The sequence below is a fragment of the Micropterus dolomieu genome, linkage group LG03 (genome assembly GCF_021292245.1).
Source record: "Micropterus dolomieu isolate WLL.071019.BEF.003 ecotype Adirondacks linkage group LG03, ASM2129224v1, whole genome shotgun sequence".
Classification (NCBI taxonomy): domain Eukaryota; kingdom Metazoa; phylum Chordata; class Actinopteri; order Centrarchiformes; family Centrarchidae; genus Micropterus; species Micropterus dolomieu.
The window spans coordinates 20,971,701-20,991,942 of NC_060152.1; the positions used below are offsets into that span (position 1 = coordinate 20,971,701).

At 39.5% G+C, this 20,242-nt stretch overlaps 1 protein-coding gene across 2 annotated transcripts in view; it reads right to left on the minus strand.

The window, feature by feature from the left end:
- The window catches only part of LOC123969059 (F-actin-uncapping protein LRRC16A-like), a 75,176-nt gene that overhangs the window by 7,281 nt on the left and 47,653 nt on the right, over positions 1-20,242 (minus strand). For both annotated transcript variants that reach the window (XM_046046170.1, XM_046046169.1), the window contains exons 17-34: positions 18,855-18,924; positions 16,991-17,072; positions 16,757-16,856; positions 16,240-16,294; positions 11,564-11,736; positions 10,495-10,563; positions 8,409-8,502; positions 7,686-7,784; positions 7,114-7,242; positions 6,832-6,963; positions 6,111-6,286; positions 5,845-5,932; positions 5,303-5,443; positions 2,898-2,964; positions 2,466-2,692; positions 2,189-2,298; positions 1,776-2,021; positions 1,457-1,667 (exon numbers count right to left, since the gene is read on the minus strand). In XM_046046170.1, coding sequence (XP_045902126.1) covers positions 1,457-1,667; positions 1,776-2,021; positions 2,189-2,298; positions 2,466-2,692; positions 2,898-2,964; positions 5,303-5,443; positions 5,845-5,932; positions 6,111-6,286; positions 6,832-6,963; positions 7,114-7,242; positions 7,686-7,784; positions 8,409-8,502; positions 10,495-10,563; positions 11,564-11,736; positions 16,240-16,294; positions 16,757-16,856; positions 16,991-17,072; positions 18,855-18,924 — 2,269 coding nt within the window. The remainder of the gene's footprint in view (positions 1-1,456; positions 1,668-1,775; positions 2,022-2,188; positions 2,299-2,465; positions 2,693-2,897; positions 2,965-5,302; positions 5,444-5,844; positions 5,933-6,110; positions 6,287-6,831; positions 6,964-7,113; positions 7,243-7,685; positions 7,785-8,408; positions 8,503-10,494; positions 10,564-11,563; positions 11,737-16,239; positions 16,295-16,756; positions 16,857-16,990; positions 17,073-18,854; positions 18,925-20,242) is intronic.

Genomic DNA, 20,242 nt, shown 5'->3' on the forward strand with positions numbered 1-20,242 from the left:
ACACACACACACACACACACACACACACACACCTGGAACCCAGCCAGAACAAGCAGATGGCAGGAGAGGTTTTAGTGCTACTGATACAAGGTCAGAAAAAATCCTAATGCTGCATACACCATAAAGCACTTACTCACATCTAGTGAACACACACTTTCAGGGGCCAACACCAACTCCACAGATTAACAAATTACAAAGAAATGGGGATATTTGTTATTTCCCCTTCAATCACACTTCTTCAGGAAATGAGCACGTAAATGTAGCAAAGCTAGCACAGGAGGTGTAGAAACTGAGGATATAACAGGGATTTAACATTTATGTACTGTTGTGAGTCATGACAGAATTTGCATATCAGCTTTCTTTTTTGTCTTCATTCTTTCCATTTGCTTGCATCTCTTCCACTCTACCCCCCCACCCCCACCCCCGCCCCCTTCTTCTTGTCGTCTGGCAGAAAATCAGGGTTGTTTGTGTTTTCGTGTCAACATGTTGACAGGCGCAATGACTTGCCTGAAGATAAACACAAGTCTCAGCATCTGTGTGTGTGTAGACGCTTCTTTTTTTGTGCGCTCTCTCAGCTGGAATCCAGTGGGTGAGTGTTGAACAAAACAGCTGTGACAAGTGTAAAGTGAACACCTAAAGCGCTGTGTCCATGTACAAAAAGTGTCCTTACTAAACCAAGCATCTCCCCATAAAACCATAAACCTTATTTTTGTAGTTTCTTTTAGATTCTCTTTATTATTATTATTATTATTATAAACAATACATGGATTAAATGCAGCTTCAATAAGGAGTTGGATAATTGGATCTTCCGTTTTATGAACAGATGGATGTCTTCAGTGCAACGGTAATCACTAAACTTTTGAATCTCTTGCAAGGAATGCAATCCCTGTGTGTGAAATTTGATCATATTATAGTTTATTTTTTAGTGTACTTTATTACTTAAACTCTCTTTCTGTTGGTCTTCTTTTTCTGCCATGTTTACTGTATTTGTTTTTGCAATAGTTTTCTGAAAAGAACCTCAACTCGAACTTGCTTGTTGTGGAGCTTCATCAGCATGTCTTCATCAGCAGATTGAGTTTGATGTACATGTTGAACCATGAGTCTGAGCAACTCTAGCACCTCATCATGTTGACGTAAACGTAAAGGACCATGTCATATGGTGAAAAGCTCTAAAATAAGGGAGTATTTTGACCTTGAGTTACGTTTTTTTTCTGTCAACTGCTGTTTGCAATGTTAAGAATGAACTGCCAAGCCTATTTTGTAACTGTCTGGAGAAGACTGAAGACTACAAATGTTGCTAGGATATACTGTATTTAATGTGGGGGAGTCAGCATGATCATCTTGTCCTTTGAGGTTCAAATCAGGCACAAGACCTTTGCCACAAGTTGAAGTCTCCCATCTGTCCTTACTTTCCCTTCTTTCTTGTAACCCCCAGTGCTTACACACATTGCCTCACCTTGTGTGCTCTCCTCTCCTGCTTGGCCTTCATCTCTGCCAGGAGGCCGCTGCCCATTATCTGCAACCCTGGGTACCGCCTGCCTCCCTGAGGACTGCCCCTGCCGTCCGAACCCTCCCAGGGCTCGTCTATCGAGTCCGGCGTTCTCAGCTCCTCTGAGCGGTCTGAGCTGCTGCTGTAATCTGCGGGCTGTGAGCGGCTGGAGGCATCTCTGCAGTAAAGACAGGATTTATTAGTGAATTGGGGGTTGACTGGTACTCTGATACTGACTTAGAGGGTAATCTATTGTTCTATAACAGAAATAATTCAGTTTCTCTACCTGGACTTTGGTTCAGGTGCTGGGCTCTTTACTGCAACCTTTGGCGAGGAGGGCTCCTCAGGGATGGAAGCTGGCGTCGAGGATGTACCTGACGCAGGAGAGTTCCCCTGGTTTTTCTCAGACTTATCTGATTTGTCCAATTTATCAGATTTATCTAACTTGGAGGAACGTTTGATGAGGTTGAGGAATCCTCCTTTACTCTTCTTCTTCTCTCCATCCTGAGATTCTGAACTCTTCAGGGAACGTCTGGGAGGAGACAGAACAAAAGAACAAAATGACAGAAGGACAACAGACTTAACATATTTAATATATAGGAGGTGAGTACAATAAATATTACAACAAGTACACTCTAATACATCTCTACTGGAAAAGAATGTAAATGCAGAAAATTATACATAAACCATAATGCTTACTTGGAATCCATCTTGGTGACTTTCGTAGAGAAGAACTCATCCACACCCTCATCCACCCTTCCCATGAGGCCATTCTGCTCACCATCCTGAGATGGTGCACTATTGATTTGCTGAAAGAGGAAGTTGAAGAATCTGATACCATGTCTAGACCATCTGACAAACCGTAGTAGTACTGTTTCTGTGCATATGAGTATTTTAATTAAAATTTGATCCTGCATCTTTTAGGGCTACTAATGTCTGAGCATGAAAAATCCTCTGCCCGTAAAGCTTTACTCACAGGTACTTTGCTGGAATGTGTTTTCTTGTTCCGGCGGGGTCGTTGTTTGGTGAAGTGCTGCAGCTTTTTTTCCTCCTCAGACGGTAACTCTACCATCACCCCTGATGGACGTTGCTCCACTTTTGGCAGCACCTGAGATGGAGTGGGAGGAGTTCGAGATGAAGTTGAAGTGTCCTCCACATGGATAGGGACGTCCTCCAGGGCCTTGTCCAGGTCAAACTCCATCTCTGTAAGTTGGACGGTTATTAGGGGGTTTGAAATTAGATACATACATCGAATGTTCAAGTGTTCTCTCACCTGCCATCAGATCTAAGCAGCATCAGTATTGAGGAATTATTTTATTTTATAATTATATAGTACAAAGCAGACATATAATGTACTATTTTACAGAACTGAACTAAAAAAAGAAAGAAAAAAAACAAAAGTTCTTACCAAAGGCACGGGATACTGGCCGAAGCATTCTGCTGTGGATGCTCTTCCTCTTGGATTTAGGAGTCATCTGAAAGAGGAATAGATCAAATCAAATAACATATATGTGGTAACATCATATCATAACTGTCATTTCAATCATGTACGGCTGATTGAGCTTGAAGTTTGATAAGCCATGTTTGTTCTTCAAAAAGAAAACACCCAGGGAGAATAAATGAACAAAAATCATATGATTTATCAGCAACAAGCTAACTCCGTGGCTGTTGGATCCTGGGTTCCTATTATTATTATTATGTCCACAGTATGCTTGTAACCACACTACATTTCAAAGTCTGCGAGATTGCAATTAATCAAAATCAGTCTAAATATAATTAGATTATATAATTAACAAACTGTAAAGGTAATTATCTCAACTTATTTTTCTGTAAGAATGTAGAATTTCTGTAAGCTAAGACACAGGCACCTTGATACATCTTGATATACAGGAAGTTAAATAAGGTTAACAAGGCACACTGGTTAATTCAATTAATGCATATTTTCTTCATTATGCATCCTAAAATATAAATTGAGAGAATTAGGACAGCTGGGTTATGAAGGAACATACAACTAATTATATGTCTCCTTCATACATTCTCCATACATTTGTAGATAGTAAACACAGTATCACCCACACGTTGCATCTTATATTGTACTGTGATCCACATTTACAAGGCGGTGATGACTGACATTGAGTGGAGAGGAGCAGTGCAATGTGGCTGGATGCATTAAAAAAAACATGAATATACATTTTCAATTGCCATCATTCAACAATGTGAAATATAATTCGGAGAGTGAGTGAGGAAGTGATAGATAAATGCATCCTAATTTTTCTACTTTATCTTTTAAAATAAATCCTAGGGATCAAACATTTGAATACAGAAGACCCTTTGTGCTATAGAAAAAGCTAGAGCACAGAGAACTGTCTAGCAGGCAGGCACAGTGAGGAGAGACAGAAAAAGGAAGAAGCAGTAAGACAAAAAGAAAGTGGATTGAAAGGAGAGTGTGGAAGGACAGCCCAGAATTACTTACACTGGTGCAGCACAACATCTCCATGGAGCAAAGATGGAAAGAGAAGGAAGAACAGGGGAAAAGAAGAGGATGAAGACAACACACAGTAAGGCCTAGTGTAGGCAAAAATGAAAGATAGTTGGGACAGCCATGAACTCTAAATGTGCCCTGGAGAAAGAAGAGGTAAATAGAAGAGAGGGAATATATGAGACGAAAAGGGGGATAAGACACCGGAGACAGACAGGACCAGAGACAGAAGACCGTGCAGCTTCCTGCTGACTGCAGCCTGCATTTACTTTACAAGTCACACATATCATTATATCAAGTCTCATACTATACTTCATTTCAATACTATACTTCTCTACAACAAATCTACATAAAAAACAACCATTCCTCACACCCATGACATTTTCACAAAGGTAGAATACACTTGGGCCATTGTAGATAAGAACATTGATCTCTTTCCATCTTTGGGTCAAATGTTTCCCTCTCCCTTAGTATCCACCCCTCTTTCCATCTTCCCAGTCCTAGAGAATATAACTAATACTTCACGTCTACACATATAAATGTCAGAATCTATCAAATCTGACATTTTTATGTGCAGAAGGAAACATGAAACTTTGGTCTTGTTAGACTCAGGCATGTCTCCATACACATCTGCCCTCATATAGTACGTATAAGCCAACCTGAACAGCCAGTTCGAAAGCAACACAAGGTTCAGTTTACTAACAACAAGAGAGTTAATACCAAAATCAATCATCAATTGCTGTCAATGTCTTGTCATTGACAATGATTGTCAATGTCCATTTTTTCCAGCAAATGGTAACCAGGTATAATTGATTTGCGTAATACAAATAACTTGCTGTTTAATTTTGGTGGCAGGACAGAATGAATAGATAGCATTTTAATGAATTAATTTTACTGTAAAACCAGTCTCAAGAAAAACAAATTAGCTAAATTATGAATCATAAAACAGAACCACTCTGCAAACCCAGACATGGTTAATGCAATTAAGACAACTTGTGTTGATTCTTCCCAAATTAAATCATGTATAGTTAAAACTAACCTAATGGGCTCAAAGTAGGTCATACATACTCGTGCACACACACACATACACACATGTTCACTTTTGGGGTTATTACATAGACTTGCATTCATTTCCTGGAGACTTACCCTAACCAAAACAACTACTTTCCTTACCCTTAAACACTGGCCGAGAAATCTTCCTTTTCTGAAATGGGGACACGGCTTTTCTCCCCAGATGGACAAACCGTACACAATCAACTGGTCTTTAGTCTGTCCCCGAAAGTATCATAAATCAGACCCACAGGCACACATATCCGTTATTCACCCGAACCTACCATGCAGGTCTCTAGATCGTCCAGCCTCTCAGCCTCCAGTATCTCTGCAGATGCCCGTTTAGGAATCTTCTCCTCTGGGACGTCAAGATCCACCGACTCCTGCTGCACTAAGGGGCGACCCCGCCGCACCAGATGGTCTGCCTGTGAGGATGAGAGGGGAGAGGAAAACAGGCAGCAGAGGGTTGTGGGAAGAAACAAAGGAAGAGAAGAAAGATAAGATAGAGAAGATTTAGATAGGCAAGTGAAAAGAAAGGTAAACAGAGAAAAGGAGTGATAAGATGGGATGAGAAGAAGGGAGTAGAGAATGGAGGAATTATGAGTGGAGGAGAGAAAGTAGAGAAAGGGGAGGATTAAAAGAAGGATGAAAATAGGGTAAAAACTCTAACCCTAAAATAAGCACTATGGCTAACAAAAGAAGTGGCAAAACTGAAACTTGAAAATAGGTTCAATTAAAGTTGAAATTATGTTTCAACAATTCGGAGGGCTGAAATTAGCAAGTGAATGAATCAATGAGCCAGCTGAGAGCTTGACTTTAATCTTACTAGAGTGAGCTGGGAAGTGGAAAGAGCCTCCAGAATCTCATCGACAATGCGATCGGACAGGAAGGACGCTAGACTCAGCTTCACCTCACTGACAGAGAGAACAGGAGAGTGATGGTCAGGCAGCAAAGCCAGACTGGTACAAGATAAATACACACTACAGACCCAAACATAACCACAGAAAGATCTCAGTGATTTGTCTATAAAAATCCACAGTTACATGTAGATATATATCATTCTTTTCAACCCCCAAATGCACCGACACACACCTGATCTTGTTGATAATATCCACCCCAGACTGCTCCAGGAGGGTTTTGGTGACAAAGCTTTTTGGTACCACCATCTTGGCTGAGCTGGCTTTTATTAGCTCTGGACGAAGATTACATCTCTTCATCACATGGGGACACAGAGACTCCGCTGCATCCACCATAGACTCCAACAGAGTCTGGAGAAGTGAAGATAAGAGATGGATGGACGTTAATGCGTGTGATGAGGGCTTTAATTAAAGAAACTCCTGGCTGACAAAGTGAGTGTACATCTTAGTGTGATAATCCACCAGCAATTATGTACATGACAGGTACTGTTAAACGTTCAGACATTTGTTACACATTGAAAGTGGCAATATATCAAATATTGTTTCTTCACTGTGGTGAAGAATTGCTCATTTCTGTGATATTTATGATTTTAAATTCCCAGTGATCCCTTATACAATTTTTTCTTAAATTTGCATTGATGCCTTTCCTGCTGGTTAACTTTCATGATCTGTAGGTGGTGCCTATTGTCTATCTATTTATCACAAACACTCTGTAAACCACATATGTGATATGATGTGTGTATGATACACTTTGACTACTTTGTAGTATTAGATTTAAGGTATTTGGCAAAAAATAAAATAAAACACAACTTAACAAATATATGTCTTGTTGGTTACGATTCATAGTTTAACTAACCATTTTTCCATCATCTCTGGAGTAAAAGTTACAGCCCTACCTGCAGTTGCTGGTCCATGACAGTAGTCACCTCCCCAGCCATAGACTCCAGTTTCTCCTGGATGGGTCCCACTGACGAGCTGTTCACCTCCTCTCTGGCAGCTGATCCTAGGTGGTAGAGGTTAGGGAGCAGCTGGGGAAACACAGAGAGGAGGACAATGGGGGGATATATGAATGAAAGAAAGGATGTAGGAAACTACTAGAAAAGTAATTTCCCAATGTTTATAAATAAAACCTTTTCATTTACATGCTCCAGCAAAGCCATGTATATGTCTCTCCTTACCGTTTTAGAGTTCCTGGCATCTTTGATGAGGTTCTCAGCTGACCTGACGTCCTCCAAGATGGCGTCTGTCTCCGAGTTCCTCAGAGAGTTCAGGTGGTCCTGCACCTTCACACAAATCCTTTCAATCATCTGAAATACAAAAACAAGACAACTTTATGCTTGAAATGTCAAAGGCTCTAGGGTTAAATGTTATACGTTCAATACCTAATATGAATATATAAGAGATATTTTCAGTTCTGTGGCATGTCTCACCTATGTGTGTGATGTTTTGGAGGGATACTGATACACCTAAACAGTAATAACTATACAATAGTGACTAGACACACTATTTATGAAACACAGATTCGTCTTTACAGAATGTAAATGTATGATTACAAAAAAAACAAAGGGAGGAGTCAGTGCAATAAGTATGAGCTTTAAAATTAGTCCCTTTTTTCTCTTCAGGTTTAACAAAATACTCTCCTGACTGTGCAATTGTGTATCAAATGTACTATTTACTATATTTGCATACTATATTATAGTTGAACTGATTATGTGTGTGTGTGTGTGTTTCTATCAGTTTGTTTACATACCTGTTGTGTGGTTGTGGTTACGATGCCCTGCTGTAGCCGATAGGCCTGTTCCTGTAGGTATTTTCTGGTTTCATGGTTCCTGTACAGATAATTCTCAATCTGCAGGGGAAAAACACAAACCCAACATCATGATAATAAAGCAAATTGATAATGATGTTGCATACAGCATGTTTTCAACACTATAAAAATTCTGCAAGACTATTACAGGACAGCTGGAGGCGGGAGGAACCAATGAGAATTGAGAATTCAGAGGCTTCAACAAAATAGAATGGTTGGCATTTTTTATAAAAAATGGCAAGAAATTCATCAAAATTGTTTCATGTTTTTTCGATCTGCTATTCAGTTATTTGACTAACGGTTTAATCTCTGCTTGGAATATTATACGAACCCTGATCTCTTCGTATCCCACTGCATGCACTTCCTTTATCATCTTGATCTTATTAAACTATTGAGCTTTAAATGAGGTCCTTTTATTCTGTAACGGCTGAAAGACATTCATAGTGTAACTCTCTTGTTGGTGAATATAGGATACTTTGAATACTTGAAAATGTCCACTTGCGCAGATTATGTAGCGAATTAGCAGATTCGAAGTCTAGGAAATCCTCTAAAGAATGTAACATCAAGCATTATGAATCAGTTTCTGACAAAAGAAGAACACAAATCCTGCAACACTATTACAGGACAGCTGGAGACTGGAGGAACGAATGAGAGTTCTTTGCGTACCTTTAGCAAGGCGTCCTCTGTTTTCTCAGGGCTGGCCTTCAGAGCCTGGGAGGCATCAATGATAGGGATGGGCATGAAACGAATGGTGAAGTTCCTAATGGACACACAGCACAGTTAGGTCACAATACAGAGTATCGAGGCAAATGTTTGAATAGAGGTGTACAGACACAGGGGCAAACACAGTTATTTCAATAAACATGAAGGGAATTGATGCATTTAAACACAGATATAGTATAATGCAGGGTTCAGGGTACAATATTAAACATATAGTGGAATGCACCCACTTGTGGTTTTTCTTGATACATTCACTGGTAATTTCACATTGGTCTATTAGAGAGCAATGAACTGGCACCATTAGAGATGTTTAAGATCTTGAAATAGAGGTCACCAGAGCATTAATATTCATATCATGATGGAGGGGAAGAAGGAATAAGAACAAAATACAAGAGGGAATGAAAACAATAGAGCGGAAAGGAGAAGGCACAGAAAGATGGAAATGAGGGTGTTTGGAGGCAAAGGAAAGGCAAGAGGCAAAGTCAGATGTTGATGGTATTCACCCTCAAAGGTAAACTGATTCATCTTTACTCAGATATGCCTGGCTTCACTATAAGCCCCACAGCAAAGCACCACGGACAGCAGGCAAAATGGCAGCATCACTAATGAAGATTTGACTTCTGTATGAACCCATCTGCTCTCTTCTTCCTCTCTTGAACTCACAGACCTGCTGTGAACACAGCAGAGTCCTTCAAGTTCTTACAAACTACAGCCTCCATCACCACCTGTTAAATAGAACTACAACAAAAATGCTGTTGAAAGACTGATGAGTTGTTTTTATGTTTTCCGAAGCATATGTGATAATAAAACATAGAATATAGCTGTAACTAATAATTATGTCCATTTTTGATACATCTACTTTCTCAATTACAAAAAAAACACTGTTTAATCCAATGAAAAGTTTAAAACCCAAATGATATTTAGTTTAATATCACATAAGATGAAGAAAAGCAGCAAGCTTCAACAAAATAGAATGGTTGGCATTGTTTATAAAAAAACAAAAATGGCAAGAAATTAAGCAATTATCAAAATTGTTTCATGTTTTGTTGATCTGCTAATCAATTATTTGACTAATGGTTTAATCTCTGCTTGGAATATTATATGAACCCTGTTTTGTATCCCATTGCATGCACTTCCTTATCATATTTGATCTTATTAAACTATCGAGCTTTAAATTAGGTCCTTTAATTCTGTAACGGCTGAAAGACATTCAAACTGTAACTCTCTTTTTGGTGAATATAGGAGACTTTGCATACTTTCTCTAATCTCCTGTCCACTTGCGCAGATTATATAGCAGGATTTGAAGTCTGGGAAATCCTCTAAAGAATGTAAAATCAAGCATTATGAATCAGTTTCTGACAAAAAGAACACAAGAGACATGAGGGAATTGCCTGAAGGGAACAACAATGCGCGCGCACACACGCGCACACACACACACACACACACACACACACACACACCACTGCTGAACAGAATACAGAACAGGAACAAGAAAAAAAAGTAAATGTTATTTCAATAATGCAATACAGAGACTCAGAGGGGGAAATGGTTAGATGTGCTTCTGGGAGAATATGATAAACCGAGAAAGAAGATGAGAGAGGTGGGTGTGCAGATGTGTCCCAGAAGCAAATTTACTTTGATGCACATGTCATTTCACGCTCACACACAGAATATTGAACATTCACATCCACAGAAGAAGACAGTCGACTTGTACTGTTTGTCTCGCTTAATCTGTTCTGCTCTCTCTAACATTCCCTTCCTCAGCATATTTTCTTCTGCCCTTGTTTTTTTGTTGTTGTATTCCCTGTGTTTGTCGCTCTCTGGTTTCCTTCCGCTCACCCTCTCTCCTTCTCTTCCTGTCTGAACACACCTCAAGGTTTCCTCCAGCTCAGCACAAAGCTGAAAAACATCTGGGCTGTAACAACTAACCACACATCCATCCCTTCACCGCCACACCAGCGTGTTTATACTGTTAGAAAAAAGGTATCATCAGCATAAAGTAATAGACGCAGGTTCAGACAGAGCTCCTTACTTCTCCAGAGCGGCTGCTACATCCTGAAGACCCTGAGGGCTGGTGTTGTTCTTATCCCAGATCACAGTCCTGCACAGAGAAACGCACCATGTGACACAAGCAAAGCTGGAGCTAGTGAATTAACAACGATCTAAAAATTTTAGTTGCCATCTACTGACAACCAAGAGGCAATATGAAAATATGTTGTGTCAATTTTTTTTTACAGGAAGGTGCAGTCGCAGAAGCTAACTACATTTCTTCCAGTGTCTCCCCTTAAGGTGATTGTGAATGCCATTAGTCTTTAGCTACTTGCTGGCAAGCTTTGTGACCACACAATATAAAGCAACTCATACTAATATAAAACTGTCTATATATAAGTGCACTATATGTTTATTTCTGGTGTATTATTATTTGTGTCTATTAGTATTTCATTTCATCTGTTTACACTTACTCAACCCTCCCTATTTAGCATTTATGTAAACAAATAATTTAATAAATTACTAATAACACTTTACGGCTCGGTTAATTGGAAGTTGTGAATTTGACTGGTTGTTTGTCTATGTGTGGCCCTGCGATGGACAGGCGTCCTGTCAAGGGTGTACCCTCCCTTTCGCCTGATGTCAGCTGGGATAGGCTCCAACCCCCCCGCAACCCTGTGCACAGGATACGCGGTTGATGATGGATGGATGGATGGACTTTATGGATGTTTTAAGTTGATTAATCCTTATATATTGTTCATAGTAGTGCTTATAAATGCTAAATAGGGAGTACCCATTTATTTTGTCCTTATTGTGATTGTTGTTGTTGTTGATGTAATGTATTTCTATACCTCATGTAAAGCACTTCCCCTGTTTCTAAAAGTTGCTTTGCCTTTCCTTACAGGCTGAAGTTACCTGCAGTCATTTGATACACACTGGATCCACTGTACAGTACCAAGTCAAATTATTAATAGTGGACTTGTACAACAAGTCTGAAACCTCCATCCAGGGCTGCACAGGATCCAATAGGTTAACTAGTGAGGTAACATTTATTTGTTATTTATATAATTGCCACTTGTGACACAGCCTTTGACTCCTGAACATGTACTCACCTGAGTTTGGAGTTTATCTGTAGCGCCTTGGCCAGCATCTTGGCTCCCATGTCCCCCATGGCGTTCCCGCTGATGTCTAACCTGGTGAGCGAGGAGTTGCTGCCGAGTGCGTTCAAAACAATGGTCAGATCACTCTTTAGTCTGGAATCTGCTAGAGACAGAGAGGTGAGGGGCTGTGGGGGAGGAGGGGGAATTGAGGGAGAAGGATGTGTACATGTGGGAGGAGGAGAAAAGGAAAAGGCGTTTGATAGGGTTTATATTATAAGAATAAGGGGTAAAATGCAATCTTACTTTGACTGTTATATCTGGTTTGTGACAGTGTTATGGGAAAGCAGGACAGTCTTCAGTTTATCTGCCACCTGCAGGGTCCACTTCTCTGTGTTTGGCATCACCAGCAAGCCTTTAAAAGGAGCTTTATTGGCCCTTGTTGTATATCACTGCCAACTTTAACAAAAGCTATTGTAATTTACGTAATTGAGAGCATTAATATTCCTTTAGGGGGTGCCAGCTTGTTTTTCTGTCCTTGAATTTATTCACTATCCATGGAATATTAGTTTCCCTGTGTCTTCTGTTTATCTGGCTTAATGCTGTCTCTATTCGTTTCCTTCACCCTCCCTGTGATCTTTGGCACTTCCTTAGAGAAAGTGTGAGCAAGCAGTTGGGTATGACTGTCAAAGCACATAGCAACTTTGACACCATTACAAAATTTTGTGAAGCTTTTTTAAAATCAATGAAAACAAAAGGCTTATTTTTTTAGTAGTCTAGCAGATTAGCTAGACTACTGTCATTAGTAGGCGATACATTTTTCATTTGGTCCTGTCCTCCAACTTCATCTTTAGCAAATTAGCAATAATTATAAAACCCCAATAAAACATTTATCACAGGATCAAACGGACCAGCAAGAGACTTCTCTGAAATTACCATTCAAAACTCCACAGGGCAGAATAAAAAAAATTAGCCCTGGATCAAGTGGATTTCTTTGTGATGCGAGAGTGATACGAGGGTTTACAAATGTCCAGCAGCGTCCATCTATTCACTCCAAGAGAGCTGCTCTATGATGCGTGCCATTTACACAGCTGGACTTTCCTGGGGGCTGTCTTCACAAAACATGCTGAGGATTAAGGCAGCTCCTGACTGGCTGAGTTAGGAGAAACTCCTAGAAATAGGGAGCATGTCAGTGGCAATTTTAGGGCTCCTAAGTTTTTGGTCTAAGAGTAAGTTGCAAAGCATGCTGAAAGTAGCTTCTATGTCTGAAAGAAGTTAGAGGCAGTGCAGTGGACTCCTAAGTCACCTGCTCAGTATTTGAATACTTGAAGTAGTGATACTTGAAATATATCAGCTGTCTGTGAGAAATATTCCTCAGACCAAAAATGGGCTCTTTCCGCGTCACATTATATATATTCTACGTTGTTGTTGATGTCGTTGTTGTTAAATGTAAACTGCATTTTAATGTCATAGCAGGATGTGGTTTACTCACTTCATATATTGTTGGGTTTTTTCATATATGCCTGTTATTGGTTTTTAAAATTGCTATCTGCAAATTAACTACAGCTGTATTGGAGTAAAAGTATAAAGCAGCATTAAATATATAACAAAAGTAGGCTACAAGTACAGTACTTCAGAAAATGTACTTTATTTTACTTTCCATCACTGCTACTTTCAATCTAAACAAATACAGAAGTGTGAAAAATGTGTTGTTGGATGGAAATCAGTTTAATGGCTGATTTGGTTGGTAGATTGCAGCTACCTGAAAATATAACTTAATCCAGTGTGAAAAAGCATCACCACACTTCATGTTTAGTATATGTGTGTCAACTGAAATTCTCAAGAAAAGAACGTAGGAAAAGGGCAAAATCTAAATATAATTCTGAGTAGGAGACTCTCGCCTCCACATGGATTAACATTAACATGTCATGCTCTTAACAGTACAAACTCTGTTAGCTCACTGGTTTTTATAGTTGAACGCCTGACTGGTCAGAGACAATAAGGAAAAGAATTCAAGATTAAACCCACAGTTCATAAGTTTGTGTGCTTTTCCATTAAAAATACAGACAACAGAGTGATGAATGATGTGTGAGTTGTGATGCTAACAAGTATTTCCCCCTCTAATGAAGCTTTTGTCTTTGAGATAGTGATAAAGTGAGGGGTATTTTACAGGCAGCGTGGTGATTAGTGTGTGGAGGACTAGTATCAACATGGTTATAAAGACAGAAAATTACATTTTTATGTTGTGTCTGAGGATAAAGGGAATTATTTACTGCCTGCATGTGCTGAAGAGGGGCACTGAGCGCACATTAAACATGCACATTTAAAGAGGTATAAGTTTATGGACCAGTAGCCACGGTAGCTAATTCTTTCTCAAGAGATGTATAGTAGAAAAAAGATCTCTGTCACTAGGTAACCCGCTGTTTTTAACAGCTAAATGCCCTACTAGCACAGAAACACAATGCACCAATACCATCTGGTTGCAGCAGTATAGAATAGCAACATCTGTGTGTTGTACAGACAAAAGTAATTAGTCCCATACATACAGCTTGGATCTTCTTCCCTTATTAATCACTAAAATAATGACAACATTGCTCTGGGTGTGCGTACACGTCTTCTTTAATAAAAGCAAGAACATGAGAATGCAAGAAGACACGCAAATCCAGGTGACCTTACCGAGAGACAAATTAATCCATTTAATGTATGTCCATTAAACGTGGACTGTGTTTAATATTCTGATGAAACTCATGTATCCTGATCAGCAACATAACATTCAATCTCTCCACTACAGTCCGTAATAGCTGGACAGAGTGGATGCTGGTGCTCTCACTGATTGCTATTTCTCAAACGGTAAAAAATTGTTATTATTGTCACGCAGGAGAAATTAGTGTTGTACAGTTCTTCTTCTCAACTTTTTTCTCTTTCACACACTCTCCACCTCTTCTGCATATTCTCTGCCATCTACAAACCATAACATTCTCAAGAATGGCCTGATAATCATCAAGGTTCAGAGCTGTGGTTTTGAATATGCTGTTGTTTCTATAAGGAATAAATATACAAGGATTACATTTGGCAAATATGGCAGATTAATTATTACACATTTGCAAGAATAGCAATGTTGGAGATTTCTGAAATTGGTTTTGCAGATTCCCATTTTATTTTTCTCCATAAATGTATTGTTGATTAACATCTGATATTGTATTTTATTCTATAAAAAAAACACAAACTGCCAATGTTCTTAATTATTGTTGTTTTTTTATTTGTAAGGTTTTCTTTCTGTTGATTAATGGAATAGTTCAGCATTTTGGGGAAAGACTGGTCCTGCTCTCATGTCTTCAGTGGAGCTACAACCAGCTGCCTGTTAGCTTAGTTTAACATAAAAAACAAAACTAGGGGTAACAGCTAGCCTGGCTCTGTCCAATGGTATTAAATTGTCTCCCAGCACTTCTAATGCTAACCTTATTATACTTGTTTTTTTAATACAAACAAAAATCTGTGTGTAAAAACAAGAAACTGTGATGCATGTACAGGGGACTATTTCTTGGCCGGGAGTAATTCTCATCCACACCAGCAACCAGATGAGAGCTGTGTCACGCACTGTGTCTTTGTGTGTCTTTTTATCCTGGCTGGACAGTAAGTAAAACAGGAAAAATGTGCTTCTGAATAAAATTTGGCTCGTTATCTCTACAGGCCTTCACTTATCTGTGTTTACGTGTCAGCTGTGGCTGTAAGGTAGTCACTGTTAACTGTGTACCCACTTTTAATCAACCAGCCTTTCTCTGAGATCAACAGTATGTTACAAAAACTGAATCGTCTGCCACCTTGCCTTTTTTACCTCTATTCTCTTTTATTCCTTGCTCTCTACCCCCACTGAACATTATTTGACCTACCACCTTTAACCTCTTCCTATCACATTCCTATCACTTTAATTCTCTCTTTCCAACTTTCTCTCTTTCTCCCAACTGCCCAGCCAGATAACCAGCTCATACACATATGCAATCTTCTCATGTATGGCACACGCACGCACACACACACACACACACACACACACCATCTCAATAATACCATCAATCTACCACATCTCCCTCTGTGGGAGACAAAAAGGGCAGGCACTGGGGCAAAATTTCTTACAGCTCCCATGATGGAGGTAGAGATAATATGAGTGAGATAGATTGAGGGACAGGAAAGAGAAGGAAAACTAGAATATAGAGAAAATGCCTTTATTTCACTGCAGGTTTTCAGAGCAACTGAAGGATATGATAGCTTACCCGGGATCTTGTAATGACTAAATAATTTCCCCTGTGGACACTGACTGACAGTAGGAAGGAATATCCACACTTACATTTCTATGATAATTCACCCACAACTCAAAATACATTTTACAACTATTTCAAAACTATTAAAATAATGTCCAGATTAAATTTAACAAAAAGTTAGACCTGAGTATTGATCCAGCTTCATGCACCTGACCCTATCTATGAGTGAAATAGTGTACACGTTTGAGTACAGCTCTCATAAACCACATGGTTTCAGTTTAATCTGAAACCCTTTTGATCACTGTTGGGGAATTATGTTCACACCATCTTCCAATAGAGAGGTCAGAGGTCAGTTGTAGAGCAGCTGGTGGAAATTCAGTGATTTGCTGTGCCTCACAGAAGCCAGACAGAGGAGGAAATTTAAAAGAAACTCACCGACTCCTCTTCCTGAATCATATGGACCAGGCTGTCCAACACTGGAGCGAGGTTTCTAAGTCAGGTAGAAGAAAGACAGGAACAAAAGTTTAATAAAATATACATTATGAACATGATAAAGGCACTGAGAGAACAACCGTTCGAGGTTAACAGATTAAGTGCTCAAGCACAGAAATATCTACCGAACATACATCTCAACCCCTTCACTATGTACTTCTACCAATTTATTATTATATATATATTTATTAGATTTATTATTATTATTATATAGCGGACAACAACAGTCCTTGGGATAGAAGACAGACATCCGTGCCTTGCAGCATTTGTAAGATTAAACCCTGCCATCCATTTCATGTTGTTTATGTTTTGGCATCTGATAGAGGAGTCTTTGGTCATCCACAACAAACTAAGCTAAGTCACACAAAGCCACAACCAAACCAAACCACAAAGGTTTCTCTCACAGCCCTATACTGTACACATAACCTGTGCACCCTCTCCTCCTATACTGTACTCTTACTTAGACTTGATGTTATTGAAGTTCTTGCCCAGAGAGAGGTGCCTGATGGATCGGTTCTTGGCCAACCAAACCAGCAGAGTGGACAAGTCTGAGTCCAGGCCTGGAGGAAGAGAAATAAGTTAGAAATGATGATAACTTTGACTTATTTTTGTAGTTGCATGCTGGGGACTTGAAGTTAGGGTTGAAAAGTTCAGTAAATATATGGTACACCATACATGGAAGGTGCCATCTCACCGTTGTCAGAGATGTCTAGGCTGGAGATGTTTGGGATCTCGGCAATACAACCTTCAAGGATCTGAGAACCTCCTGACCTCAACTGGAAAGACAGGAGGCCAAGTTTTAAACACACAACAACACAAATCCAGAACGATGGGACACAATGTATGGCCTGCTCATCTAATAACAGTACAGGTAACTAGAGTGTCTGCTGCACTACTACTGGAATAAGACAGCTTTTGGTGAATCCTGCACTAACAAAGATTAACATTAACATAAATGTCACAGATCTTCCACAAAGGCTTGCACTGTGCAAATGTTTGTACACAGCATACAATTCTTAGGTGAAACATGCATTCAGTTTGTAAGTAAAGACAACTAGCAATAGAAACATGCAGGACAGACTTCTTAAGAATAACTTGCGGGTACATATAAGTAAACATAGGAATGGAAACTGACACATAGTTTAAAACAACACAGATCATCCAGAGCAATTGTAGAGGGCTATTGCTTCTTTTCATCTTGTGTGAAAAATGGATCCTGAGATGAATAGGATCAGCAGCAAATCATAATATTAATCTGCCAAAACAGGCATGTAAATAAAATTGAGGAGGAGTGAGATGTTAATGATTAAGAGTGAGCACATTGGTACTTACACAATGGCCAAGCTTACAGAAGCATTAGGGGGAGAGAACAGCATGTCAGAGCCATGCCGACAATTACCGGCAGCAACAAGACCCACAGATGCTTAATGATCAAACTTCTATTCAAAACACACACTCAACACACACATTTGCACAAACACCCTCGGCAGGAGCCATACACTCTCATTTTGAATGCTGTCAGCCCACTCAGAGCACAGTTTTGGGCTGCCTCCAGCAAACGAAGAAGGATGGAACGCACCATTTTCCCCCGCAGATTCCATTTGGGAAGATTTCTATGGGAATCTGGAATTGGATTTCCTCTGTAATTTGCATTCATGTGTTATCTTTAGCAATCCCATTGAATCTGCAGCAAGCTGTCTTTTCCTGTTCAAGCAGGGGAGGAGATGGAGGCGAGGAGCCGGCGTGTGCCTCTCTGTGTGTGTGTGTGTGTGTGTGTGTGTGTGTGTGTGTGTGTGTGTGTGTGTGTGTGTGTGTGTGTGTGTGTGTGAGTGTGTGAGAGAGAGTTGTAATGAAACAATTAGAGACAAAAAGTAAACCCCACCCCCCTGCTCATCTCTCCCCCTCCACCCCACCTGCTGTCTGCCAAGTATTCCATTATCCATCCTCTTAACAGTGTCACTAGCCTGTCAAATGGTTTTGGAGTAGACCCTAAAAAGCTGATTGCATTGGACCAGCATTTCCTCCAAACTATTAAAAAAGACACTCACAAAACGTTAGCTGGCAATGGCACTTATACAAATGCCACCAATGTTAAAAACAGGGAGAATCAAATCAAGAAAACAAAACCAGTGCCTCCATTACAATCCACTGGTTGTAGTGTTTTAATTATTCAAGATAGGAGTCACCGTATGTTGCAGCATTGTCCTTCAACTGTGCTACCTACTTACTAAACAGATTTACCTGAAGTATCATCAGCATCACTGTGTCGTGCATTTAAAAAAGTGTGCTACTAAATGTTCACACGATTTAGGATGCATTTTGAACATGGTGTGAAATAGCTGCCAGATTCTAGCTTGCCTCGCACATACCTCGACAGATCTGAATTTTGAGCTTTCATGAAGATCCCCTATTATGTATAATGTTAAATATGCATCCTTACTAACCAAGTTCAGCCATGAGGGAATGATCCCCCACAAGCCAGGTACAAATGCGCAAAATGTAAAAGATAGCTCGACTTCTAATAAAGTGATTGTGCAGTGTATCTCTATCGGTCTTACCTCACAGCAGCTGAGGTCTAGAGACACGTCCTTCAGACTGAGGTTACTGGCCAGGCCAAGCAGGAGAGCCCTAAAACAATGTTATTAAATAGCGTTAAAATAAAAAAAATATTATAGAATAAAGAATTAAAGAATGTTAGTAAAGTTGATTAAAGGTGTTAAGAGATATAAACTTTATCATGTTACTAAATGTTAGTAGACAATTCATTGTTAGTGAAGGTTTCCCTAGATTAGTTCAATTTTGTTCAATTTGTCTATATTTGTAAGCATATATTTTTTGCCACTGGCAATATCCAGACTCCATAAAACAATAATACCACTGTTATTAAAAAAACATTCAGCTGCAGTGTCCCACTTAGTGCAGATAATAATAATAATAATAATCTTTATTTGTAGAGCACTTTTCAAAAACAAGTTACAAAGTGCTTTAACAAGTGTAAAGAAAATAATACCCAAGAGACAATAATACAAAAACAATACAAGATAAAAGCATGAAAACATTGAAAAGACTAAAATACAGATAAATATAAAATTAGTAAAATACAATAAAATCAAATAAGATCGGGAAAGGCTCTCCTATAAAAGTATGTTTTAAGAAGGGACTTAAGAGTTCACTGACTCAGCCGACCTGATTTCCTCGGGCAGGCTGTTCCAGAGCCTCGGGGCCCTGACAGCAAACGCTCTGTCCCTTTTGGTTTTCAGTCGAGACTCTGGAACAGACAGCAGACCTCTGCCCGAGGATCTCAAGGTGTGTGCTGGTGTGTATGGGACTAAAAGTTCAGTAATATAACAAGGCGAGAGGCCATGAAGAGCTTTAAAAGTGATCAATAGAATTTTAAAGTCAATTCTAAAACATACTGGGAGCCAGTGTAATGAAGCTAAAATAGGAGTAATGTGGTCATATTTCTTTGTTCTGGTTAAAAGCCTGGCAGCTGAGTTCTGGACAGTCTGGAGTCGATCAATAGATTTTTGGGTTAAACAGGTGAAAAGGCTGTTGCAATAATCCAGGCGTGATGAGATGAAGATGTGTAAAATGGTCTCGGTGTCCTTAAAAGTTAACATAGATCGAATTTTTGCTATATTTCTAAGTTGATAAAAACATGATTGAACAAGCTTTGTGGTGTGCTGCTCAAAATTTAAATTACTATCAAACCAAACACCAAGGTTCTTTGCCACAGGCTTAATGTGATTTACTAGGGAACCAGCAGATGGCAGTATTTGATTTGCCATCTGCTGGGACCCGATGACCAGGATTTCTGTTTTCTCTGAGTTCAGCTGGAGGAAATTATTTGACATCCATTTTTTAACTTCACAAAGGCAGTTGTTAAGTGAACTCAGCATTCCAGGGTCTGTGGATCTGACGGGCAAGTATATTTGTGTGTCATCAG